General features: G+C 40.4%; 1 protein-coding gene across 7 annotated transcripts in view; it reads right to left on the bottom strand.

The window, feature by feature from the left end:
• The window catches only part of ctnnd2b (catenin (cadherin-associated protein), delta 2b), a 183,561-nt gene that overhangs the window by 74,382 nt on the left and 96,756 nt on the right, over positions 1 to 12,423 (bottom strand). For all 7 annotated transcript variants that reach the window (XM_084369513.1, XM_084369514.1, XM_084369515.1 and 4 more), the window contains 4 exons: positions 5,531 to 5,682; positions 5,087 to 5,260; positions 2,739 to 2,884; positions 1,524 to 1,768 (listed from right to left, as the gene is read on the bottom strand). In XM_084369513.1, the coding sequence (XP_084225639.1) occupies positions 1,524 to 1,768; positions 2,739 to 2,884; positions 5,087 to 5,260; positions 5,531 to 5,682 (717 nt within the window). The remainder of the gene's footprint in view (positions 1 to 1,523; positions 1,769 to 2,738; positions 2,885 to 5,086; positions 5,261 to 5,530; positions 5,683 to 12,423) is intronic.

Below are 12,423 nucleotides of genomic sequence, written 5' to 3'. Positions count from 1 at the left end.
ATTTCCACCTGTGTCCGTTTATTTGTTGGATTGTCAGCAGGATTACACAAAAGCTACTGAACAGATTTCTATGAAACCGGGATGGAGGACGGCTCTCGGCCCAGAATAGACTCCATTAACTTTGGGGGCAGATCCGGATAATATAACGGATCCTGGAATTATTTCTCACTTTCTTTAACATTGTGAGATAGCGCATTTTTTTTCCCCCTGTCATTTTTGTTCAATTCTAAGGGAATAATGGTGTATTTAGGTGGCTGGTGTCTATAAGTGAGTGAGCAGAGGGGACAACTGTGTCCTGGCAGGGTATGCTTTCTACTGAGTGCCATTCTAGGTAGCTATATTTTGCTCAAAGCCCCAGTCACCAACAAGTACTCCTATGCTGGAATGCTACCTGACTCAATGGTTTCTATACGTTGGGAAGTTTGTGGTGATTTGGTGAAAAAAGTTTCATTGAGGAAAATGCACCAAGTGAGCTGAAAGAATAAATGTGTTGTCACTAGATTTTGACACAGGGCCACTGTGATGTGTTATAAAATAGGACTAGACTGACATTGTACTTAAGTGGTGCAAATTAGCAAGTAATTATATTATTGATTTTCATTTTGCATGAATCATTTTTACCTTCCCATGAGAGTCTGGCAGTATATCTTTTGCATGGTGATAAGCACCATATTAAAAATATGGTATTGGCATGAAAGTGTGACAATGTTTGGGTTGCGATAATCACTAAACTTTGTGATCAAAACCAGGCAATAGTTGTTGCCCATTAGTTTTAAAATGATGAGCTTCACATTTAGTTCCACAAAATAAAAAAATAATTTCATAATGACAAACGCACCTTTTAAAAAGCCACCGACAAAGTCAAACTCTGGCACTTTAAACTGTGTCGGGGGCTTTAGAAAAAACAATAAATCTCATTCATGTTCTTGTTCTGAAATTCATGAATACATTACCAATCTAATACATTTTAGATAAAACCCCGAGCCAATTTAATCAAATATTGGTAATATGTGTTTTCCTTCCAATCCTTGTGCTCATGCTCATGAATACCAATTAGACAAAGCCTGAATGAAAAGTTGGTTCTTGTGACCTCGACTATCAAGAACTAACATAATGGAGCTGCCTCAGAAATGCCATATTAGGCCCTGAAGAAACCCTATAATTTATAATCTTACAACCAAATCTCATTAAAAAATGTAAAATAGGAATTTAAACTAAACAGAAATTAAGGTTATCCTAAGTGCTGCTGAAAGAAGAAATCCATAAATAAAAACGATTGGTCATTAAACAATACAGTATCTGCATCAGTATCTATGTCAGGTGCATGTCATTTTTTTTGTTGCATAATTTATATATAAACATATACAATACATACAAAAAACAAATGTATTACAGAAATGAAAACCCTACATCTACATATATTTCAGATGAAAGTTAAGTTGACAATTCACAAAAATGGATATACAACACAATGGCATTTCACACATCCACACATATAGAAATAATAATAAATGTTTCCTGACCTCTACCTGCCAGGCTACCAGGCCTTTGCAGGGTTGCGTTGGCGTATAGCTCATGGGAAATCTTGTAGTCTGGTCCGATGTGATGCAGCATACGCTTGGTGGGCGAAAGGGTGGCGTAGCTGCCCACCACCGAGCTCAGCTGGTGGATGGGCGACGAGGTGTGGTTTCCCCCTGGGGAGGCCGCCATGGGGAGCGGGGAGGAGGAGCCACCACCTGATGCTACCATGTTGATGGGCGATGAGGTGCTGCAGCGGGAGGAAATGAAACAGCTTGGTTGGTCTTTATTAAATGTATGTATTGCACCATTCCATCAACTAGATGTATTATAGTCATGTGCATCATTTTGTTCACATTACCCCCAAAATGCAGTCTGATTTACAATGTTTGGTATCTTTGGAAATTTCTCCATGAAGATTTAAAATAGTTCTGTGGGTTTGAACAACATTTGGGTACACAGCATGAGTTTGTAATGACGGGCCCACCAGCAGTCTGCTAGTTTATTTGGGCTTTAACACTGTCTTCTTCAGTGAACAGAAAAGATTGGGCTTCAGGAGTTTCTTCAAAGATTTATTGGTTATACAATTTGTTTTAAATCCCCCATTCAGTCCGTAGAACTCTGTAGACCATATTAAAAAAATATGGAGTTGCAAAAACTCCAAATCAACACCCCAAAGTTTGTGGGTCCAATGCTTTCAGGAGCCCATTCGCCAATATTAAATATTGGAACTTTACATTTCTGCTACTGATGCATTTGTATGTGTCATAGGCTACGTAGCATATTGACATTTCAACAAAATACATCACATTCTGGCAATGTGGTTGGGTTGGCATTCAGCCAAATTCCAAGCCATTAAAAAACTGGTATAGGGACCAGACCAGAGTTTTATACTAGAGTCAGGTAAAAAAAATGCAGTATCTATTGTATTGTCTATTGTAAAGAACATAAAAGTACATTATAAAACTACTTTAGCGTGAGCAGTGGAGTCTGACAGAACTAATACAAGCAAGGAGTTTTTGCTAGAATGTGTTTTTCAAAGCAAGAAGTCTCAGCACCAGGAGAAGTAATTGGTGAATCAATGATATTGATCAACACAACCTTTCAGACCCCACACAGATATATTCTTTTGTGCTTTGGGACCAGTAAAAGTCTCACATAATGTGCTCCTTACAATGAGCCCTTATTAAATCAACTGGTCAAACTGAAGTTGTACCAACCTGTAGGACTTGGCGAGTCGGCTCGGTGACTGTTTGGGCGAGGACACCCTCTGTAGCGTGGCGTAGCTGGGCATGTCAGAGGAGGCTGATCCCAGGCGCTGCAGCTTGGTGGGGGATCCCACCGCCTGGAGAGGGGAGCTCACACGCTGTAATAGAGGAGTTGTACTTCATTAAAGGGGAATGTCACTCACTTTAAATATTCATCTACTCTTCTTATTCATATCATTATTTTCAGAGAGATGAACATCTCCCCCCGGGGCTGAAAAACCAGAGAGCGGAGACTCTAATCTGTGATAACATCCTGATGAAGAGCTTGGAGTTATCAGACCAAACATGAAGGGATGACTCTGAACTTTTATAACCAAATGAACTTGAAATACGACTGCGAGCAATGGGCCGCCAAATGAACTTCCCTAAGAATTCTAAACATGCATTATCATTTTGTTCCAACTGGGGAAATAAGTTGCAGAAATATTTGCTAGGTCTTGCAGATACAGAGCTAAAGGTACAATTTTCAACAGTCTATTAATTTAGATGAGCGCGGTCAAGCCATGCTGAAGTGAGGATGCTGCCAATTTCTGATACAGTAGAACAGTGCCGTAAATCGGTGGAAATTAATACAAAGACATGATTAACATGCTGTTCCTAAAATCTTAAACTCTGAGCCTGGAAATCATCACAGTGCAGCAACATAAGCAATAAAAGAGTAAATCATCAGCTAAGAGACCAGACTTTAATACAAGTTTGCTGCATAGTGGCTGCACTGCTGACCGACCCTGAAAGAAAAACTGCTTGCAGAACTGATAAACCCATTGTACTAATTGCAAGAAATATGCAGGATAAGCTCTTTCTTCAATTGCAACCAGGACAGCAGTAATTTAGGTTAGATGAAGAGTCTGCACAGTTTGGCTACCACAGCAGAGCACACTGGGGTACCATGTGTGTGAAGCACTCACCATCTGCCACAAATTGAACCAATACTTTGGTGGTGAGGTAGTTCACCCAAAAGAATGGAGTTGTGTAATCTTCTGCAAGTCAACACTAATATGTTCGAGGATGAATTCATTCTATTAGGTCATTGTACAGTTATCTGGCTGGATTTTAGCAGTGGGTCACAGATTCTGTCACCAAAGTGCAAAAGTTTTTCCTTATATTTTTGTCAACAGGTCATGTCTTGTCATGTTTTGAAGAAAGTTCATCCCCTGCTCCTTGAAAAAAAAGGTTTGGTGACATAGGGACTACTTGTGTACTAGTTCATAAACTACAGGCAGCCATTTTTTTTTTCTCTGCCCCTGATTGGCTAGTACTCCTTACCTTGGGTGGTTGGGTTGCTTAGACATGAGGATTGAGATTTGTTAGGGTTTTGGTAGGAATATCAGAGGCAGTAGGGGTCATAGCTGGCAAGCTAACAACAAACATGCTAGCAACCCAAGAGCACGCCAAAGCCAGTCAGTCACAACACAAGCTTCTTATTGAAGTGACTGAATGGCAGCTAGCTAGCTTTCTAGCTGACAGTTACTCCCTTACTCAGTCCCATACTAGACAAAAAGTTCACATAGTTTACTCAGAAGATGTTTTTTTTGTTCATTACAATAACTGTCTAAAAAGCATCAACCACCAAAATTTAATTCAAGGTGAGGATTTTTTTTCCACCCTAATGAGCAAATGCACTGATCGCTGCGATTCCATTGAAATTAATTGGATTGATTCTGCATCAATGCTGGCAAAACCCATTACAAAGGTTAAAAAAGTGTTAAAACATATCAAACCTATTCAATTATTGACTTTTCTGGCTTTAATCAACAGTAGGTCTATGTTCCAGTTGAAATACACTACTTCCACTGCTCATATGTAGCTCTCAATACCTGCAGGAAGTAATGTTTTGAGCAATATAGCGGTGAACCAGCATACAAAGCACAGAAATTAACTGCAGAGAAGTGATTTATTTTGCAGGAGAAGTTTGAGAAGTTTCAATTGATGTTTTGAGGCTTATTTTGCCAAGACTCAGGGTTTGCCATTGGACACCAATGTACCTATAGTGAATCCAAGCTGACTAAAGCTGCCAGCCTCTGCAAAGGAGCAGAGTACAAACTTTTCAGAGCCATCTTTCAAGCCTACAGGGGTGAGTATTTGAGAAAATAGATATTCAGTAAAGTGTTCCCTCCATGTATAAGGAATGGTTCAATCAATAAAACAGGCCTTTAGTGACTATAAAATTCATTGGTTCCACCAGGTTATACAGGGTTATACTGTACTGTAGCTACGACAACCATTCAACCTACAGTACACGACTGAGAGCAGTCAGATGATGAGTATAGCATCAAAGTAATCACACTAAGGATTTGTACCTGTGCAGGCAAAGTGGCACAGGAGTAATACATGGGTGGTCCGGCAGGTGTAGGTCCACCGTCACTGGGCATGTGGAAGGCGCTGCCATGGGCCTGCTGGGCAAATGAGTCTCTCTGGGACTGGGAGGGAGAGTCTGTTCCTGCTAACTGGGCAGCTGCACGGCTGGATGTCACCTGGAGGGATCAGAGTGTGGAGAAAGATGAGAGAGGGGAGGTAAGGAAGAGGTCAGGAAGCAAATGAGGAGAAGAAAAGGATACATTGAAATAACGGAAGACGGGGAAAGGGAGGATGAGAAACAGGAGAGTGAACAAAGAACGGTACGAAGAAAAGGGCGTGAGAAAGAGTGAATAAGGAGATGAAGGATAAAGAAGCAGAGGGGTGGAGAAAGATGGAAACGGAAGAAGATAAAATGGATATAAAAAACACGAAGCCCTCTGTTGTACCTGATTGTAGATGTGAACAGCCCCTCCAACCTGCCCACTGCGGCCCATGACCGACTCCCCAAGTGCCAGCCCTTGGTTACTATGGTAACCAGCTGCTGCATAGGCATCCTGGTTGTTGAGCTGCAAAGCGCTTTGTGACAGAAGTCCTTGTCCTGGTGGAGAAAGAGACAAAGAAGAGAAGAATTAAGTATGTGAAACATCTTTAGTGGTGATCATTCAGCCTGTGCAGTGAAACTACTTGTTGTCTCGCTGCAAGTGTTGTTTCTTTTATGTAAATTCAATCAATTCTGTGAGAAAAAGAGCAATTTGGAGATGTAAAGAGAGGTTATGTCGTGCTTTGAAACAAATGTTTTGATCTCTGTCAAGGCTACCTGAAGAATTGGCTTCACTTCCGTCACGCTGCTTTTACTTAACTGTTTTCAGATGACTTTTACTTCTGTTAACAGTAAATCTTTGTATAAAGATTCATTCTGTTCATGGCCTTGAAGGCGTTTTGTTACCCAGTTTACGTCCAACATGTCATACCATGTATTTCTTTTATGGGAAAAGAATGAAATGTTAATACAAATAATACAACTGTCGCAGTCTGGAACAGACCTTGAAATGAAGAGAAGACGAGAGAAGGGAAGAGAAGCTGAAATTGAATAAAATAGAATTCCTTGTCCTCTTTTTCAAGACACCCATTTGCTTTTTACCCACTATGTTATTCCAGTATCGCCCTACTCTTTCTCTCTCATGCTCTGTGACCCTTAAATCTCACTTTGTTCCTGACCTCCATTTAAAACACACTCTTTCTGTCTTTCTCTCAGTCTCTGCGTCCATCACCTGTCTGTCTCTGTCTCCGCTCCATATTTCTCTGTATAATTCAGCAGGAGGAGCAGCGAGTGACATAAAAGTGTTTTTCTTTCATGAGTGTGAACTTACTCACTGGAAGTATTGAAATGACTAAATATGTGTGTGTTAATATGAGTAAATGAACCTTAAAATAGTGCAATTTGTGCCTTTATACATTATAATAAATATTAGTTTAGTTCAAGAAATACTGAGCATTTTGGGTATTGAAGCTTTCTTGCCAAAGTTAGTAGGTAAGAAGGTCGATGTCATACCTGCGTGTTAAATGTGATGCTACAGCCAGGAGTTGATTAGCTTAGCTTAGCATACAGAGGAAAAAAAAACTAACCTGGTGCCTTCCTCTTTAAGAAAAACAGGCCTCTCAGGGTCACTGATTGAAATGTTTGTTTAATCCATATGCCTACAGAAACGTAAAAATAACAAGGGAGTTCTGTGCTGGAACCATATAGGCAACCATTGGCCACTGGGAAGGCTTACTGTATTAATCTTTGGAGAACTTTCAAGGTTTATGTGTCTTTCTTTGATTAGAGCTGCTTTCGATCCCCTATGACACCAACATTTAGAATACAGAATTCTTGTCAATTGAAGCACTCTGATTAGTCAATTTGCTTTCCTACATTTATGTTGCAGACCTTCATGAAAGTGCTTTGAGAGAACAGAGAACCTGATGAGAACATAACTGTGACTAATACTCAGTTTTGACTTAACCCTGCTCTGACAGAACATAACCTGCTTCCAAAAGAAAGAGGTAGTGGTTTGCAGTCAGTTGTGAGACAGGAGCAGATAGCAGATGGTACAAATATGTTCCACTCAATTAACTGTTTTAGAGACGGGAAAGACATACATCACTGGTCCCTGGTCGGATTCTAACTGGAAACATTTCTGTTCATGGTTGGTTTCACAAGTGTGGGCAACCCTCAATTAACTGTGTAAACTTTAGTAACTTTCTTTCTGTTGTGACCGTATACTCATGCCACCATATAGTAGTCTGATACAGTAAATGACTCAAACTGATCTTGAAGAATGGTGTTTTTTTACTTTTATTGCCTGGACTGACAACTTCTATGATGTATTGACCTGTAAGAGCACTGAGCGCTCTTCTGCGCACAAATGTAAAAAAGGCGAAGGCAGTTCTGATATTGGTGGTGCTGCCAGGTGGGCGAAAGAGTTGGTCTTTCCTGATCACCTACAATATGTACGTCAAGAAATCAAGTTTCTTATAAATTGGATCTTTAATGACTGTATGATTAGTTTATGACACACTGACCACCTTGAAAGGCAAATATATTGTGTAGTCTAATGCTGGCAAGATCTGGTAAAATTACAGTATGTTAATCTCATCCTTCACCATACAGTCAAAAGTTTACATACACCGGTAAAGAAAATGTACATCATGCAGTCTTCACTTCCAATGATTTCTACAGCTCTCATTTTTGAAAAACATTTATGAAGTTTGCTTCAAAACTGAATTTATTATGGGTCCTCTGGAAATGTGACCAAATCTGCTGGCTTAAGAATATACATACAGTAACTCTAAACTTTGGTTAAATGTCTCTTGGCCATTTTCACCTCAATTAGGTGCTTTTGATAACCTACTACAAGCTTCCGGTAGTCCTTTGGCTGAATTTTTAACCACTCCTCTGAACAGAATCAGTGAAGTTAAAACTAAATTTGTTGGCTTCCTGGCACGGACCTGTTTCTGCAGCACAGTCCATATGTTCTCAATGGGGTTCAAGTCAGGACTTTGGGAAGACCTCAGTTCTAGCCTGATGTAGCCGTTCCTTCACCACTTTTTACGTGAGTTTGGGATCTTTGTCCATTTGGAACACCCATCTGCACCCAAGACCCAATCTGCTGATGATGATTTTAGGTTTTCCTGAAGAATTTAGAGATAATCCTCCTTTTTCATTATTCCATTTACTTCCTTTAGAACAGCAGATCCACTGGCAGCAAAACAGCCCCACAGCATAACACTACCAGCACAGAATTTTCCTTCAGAAGGTTTTTTCTTTGTCCACATGATCAGCAGCAAACCTCAGTCAAGCTTTAAGGTGCTGCGTCTGGAGCGCGGGCTTCTTTCTCGCACAGCAGCCTCTCAGCTCATGTTGATATAGAACGCACTTGACTGTGGACTCTGACACATGTCTTCCAGCAGCTACCAATTCATAGCAGACTTTCTTTTTGGTGGTTTTCGGTTGACTCTTGACCATCCTGACCCATTTTCTCTCAGCAGCAGGTGATAGTTTTCTGATCGTGGCAGTGACACAACTGTGCCATGCACTTTATACTTACAGTTGTTTGCACAGTTGATCTTGGGACCTGTAACTGCTTTGAAATGGCTCCAAGGGCCTTTCCTGACTTGTTCAAATCAATAATGTGCTCTTTCAGATCAATGCTGAGCTCTTTAGACTTTCCCATTGTAGTGTTTGTGGCTGAGACGAGTGGGTGTATCAAACAAGCTCTATTAAAATAGGCCCAGAAAAGTCACCAGCTGTTCTCAATCAGAATCACTCAGAAGTTAAGAGGTCATGCTACAAAGAAAATCTGATTCACACAACTTTCTATAATCACCTAAATTGATGATCTAGTTACTTTATGTATATTTTTAAGCCAGCAGATTTCATCACATTTTCAGAAGACCTATAATAAATTCAGATTTGAAGCAAACTTCATGAATATTTATTGTTACAAAGTAGTTTGTGTTCCACTCATTCCATCACAGAAAAATGAGAGCTGTAGAAATCATTGGAAGTGAAGACTACCATGATATACATTTTCTTTACAAGTGTTCTGTATGTAAACTTTTTACCGTGACTATACCTTTAAACTACATAGCGATATAAAGAAGGTACTCACCTCACTTTGGGTACATGATAAATAAATAAAAAGCCTCCAAAAACCCAACTTTTCATCTAGAGATAGAAACATTTATCATGTTTTCTTTCTCATTTGTGAAACCTTACCAATGACTGGGCTTAGTCCCTGGCTCATTACACATCTTCTACACTTTGTAATGTCATCTGTCAACTGTAGTAAAAATTGAAAATGTGAGAATCACTCATACACTGCTGTGTAACACCTTCCAGTGGAGCTGTTTGTACCGCTCTTACTCTTCCACTTCCGCATTCAGGCTTTAATCCAAATTCTGCCCAAGATCAGTCGGCCAGACTCCAGCTGGCCAGTCTTACAGTGAGCTACCAAAGAGCTAGCAGCTGGTCAGCCATCAAATCAGACAGTTAGTCAATGGTCACTTTTCAGTTTATGAATCAGTAACATCAAATGGACTCTCTGATTAAATATATTGGATGAGTTAACTTGTGAAAGTGTAATTAAGTTTCTCCAGGTGCACAAGTTTGTTGTGAAACTGCAAATGTTAGCGTCTCACTTTGTGTTAACAAAACTGTGCAATCATTTACGGATGACATTGTGAAACGGTGGATTCACAGTAGTGGCTGGCTATGATGTCACACACTTACTGCCAAAGCCTAATGTGATAAAATGCCTAATTTCTGAATGGACACACAGCCTCATTCATGCTTCTGAGGCTTTTTCAGTGTTGTGATTTGCACAAGGATCATTTAATTTCAAGCGTAAGCATGCAATTACGCATTGACTGTGACACATAACACAGAGAGGCTGTATTTAAATGACAGCACACACACATGAAACATAAAGGCTGTTCACATTTAGTATTGCCATCTGTCTTGAATGATCTGATCACAAGCGGACAGTTTTAAGCCTGTCAATTCATACCTGACATTAAAACATGCACCTCAGTTACACAAAGAAAGAAATATCTTCATGTAAACCATTGCCGAATTAACAAGTAGGCCCAAATAGTTAAGAATGTGTTGAAGAAAGCATTTCACAAAGCTTATAAAGTTTCTACTCATGCAACAAGTCTCAAAATTAAGCGTTTTTTGAAGGGTTTCTGGGGACTTCTCCACAGACAAAAAAGAAGGAGCCTTTATTAGTTACTGTTCACTGTGTTTGCAAAATTTGACATGTTTACTGTCAATAAAATGTTGTCTTTCATAAATTTAGTGTGAATGATGAAATCAGTTGAAACAGTGTGTTCCAACAGCTATCGGGAGATAAGACCAAAACACACACTTCAGACACGGAAGCAGACAGGCTGGAACAGACAATGACACACTAAGACTTTTTACAAGGACAAACATCTTCAAGTATTTTATTTAATGCTGAATTTAAGAAGACTAGAATGTTTTAGAAATTGCCATAGCTGTTTTGCAAAGTTTCTCCTCATAGAACAACTCTTAAAATCACACAATTTGTAAGGGAGTCTGGGAATGTTGCGGTTATTAGTTCAACAGTTAGTTGAAATTAACATTTGCTGCTAACATTGGCAGGTTCAGAGAGATTACAGTGAACCACATGGAAATCAGACAGCGTTTATTCCAGTGTGCCTGTCATTCTTCTGGTTGATTTGCAGAGGATGTCAGTTGAGTAGGCGGTCCTTCATAGTGGCCTGGGACACGTGGTCTCACGCATCTCAGACCACCTCTGAATGTGGTCTGAGTAATTGGATCTAAATCGTCTTGTGGGCGTTCACCCCTGTACATGTACAAGGTGTCCGCTTTTGATCGGATCATTCGGGACACATTCATTAGTTGATACCAAATGTGAACAGGGCCATAATAACAGCAGCATTTAGAGAATGTTTTATGACCTTAAACTGAATTTGCCCTGCTGGCCCATGAAGTTTAAAATAAACTTCATGGAGGAGGAGGAGGAGGACAGGAGGGTCGGAGCAGCTTGTGCAAGAGCCAAAACTCTCCCATCCCTCTTATTAAAAACCAATAACATTTTTTGATGTGCTCTTGATTAATTCACTTTCGGTGATGATAGCAATGATTCGCCTCATCAAAGACTTTAATTACATAAATAAAACTCATTTTTAACTCAAAATGTTACTTAAAAAATGATGTCCCCCTGTGGCATTCTGCTGCAGTGAATGCACAGTGTGCTCCTGCCACTTTTACAACTGCTACATCTGTTTGCCTCTCTGGCAAACAAGTCACTGCACTGGAAAATAACTTTAATGCATTATATCAGCTCCAAGTAGGCCTATAAATTCCTAGCGCTCAGTATTTGCGCTCTCAAAGGAGTTGTTGAGCCGCACTCTATCAACAGAGGCTGTCCCTTTAATCTCCACTGATGTCACTTTTTTGCCAGCAGTCCAAGAATCAAACCAAGAACAGCACAAGACGGGCAGAAACGCTGTTTGTTTGTGATAATTCAAAAAGAGAGACTGAGAATCACAGCGTGCCGGCGGCCAGCATCAACTGCGTGGGACAGATAAAGTCAGCAGCTCACGGCGATAGGAGTCACTCTGGATAAGCACGTTGGAAAATAAAGCTGGGCCAAAGTGAAAAGTCACTTAAAAGTACAGCAAATGGCTCCTGTAGGCAGTGAAGCTGGTGATTGTGAATTATTTAAAATGTGATATTAAGCTAAGGGTGCTGGGTAAGTTTACTAGGTCAAGGCCTCCGTGTCCAATATAGGCTCGTCTTGGGTGAGTACACACACATACACCAATGGGCACACCAAAACACATAATGCAATAGAAGAATTTGTACTCCAGGCCTTTTTCAGATGGATTCACATACTCAGGCACACACGCACGCGAAGCCCAGATGTGTGTGTTCAAAGCCGGAGGATGTTTTCCACAGTTTTTGTTTGCCACTTTAGGTGTGTTTCATATGGGTAGTGGAGCCTTTAGGGGAGCGAAGGGCCTCATAAATACATTATCACTCAGATGGCAAACACTGAAGGCTCCACTGAATCCATCTGAGGTGAGTGAGTGTGTGTGTAGGAGGAGGTGGGGTGTATTAGTGTATTAGGAGGAAAGTAATGGGGTGCCATAAGGAGGTCTCTGCCTTTGCATTTTAATATCTTTGAAGAGCTGACCCAAGTCACACACACAAATATTTTTCACTCACTCCTGCTCTGTGAACGCACCGCATCTGCACACACCTGCATGCATGGTGTCATGCACGGTCTGACCCCGATAGACCCGC

This window comes from Pagrus pagrus (assembly GCF_965226575.1).
Source record: "Pagrus pagrus genome assembly, chromosome: 12".
Lineage (NCBI taxonomy): Eukaryota > Metazoa > Chordata > Actinopteri > Spariformes > Sparidae > Pagrus > Pagrus pagrus.
The sequence above is the reverse complement of the archived record's forward strand: the minus strand, read 5'-3'. Positions and strand labels throughout refer to the sequence as shown.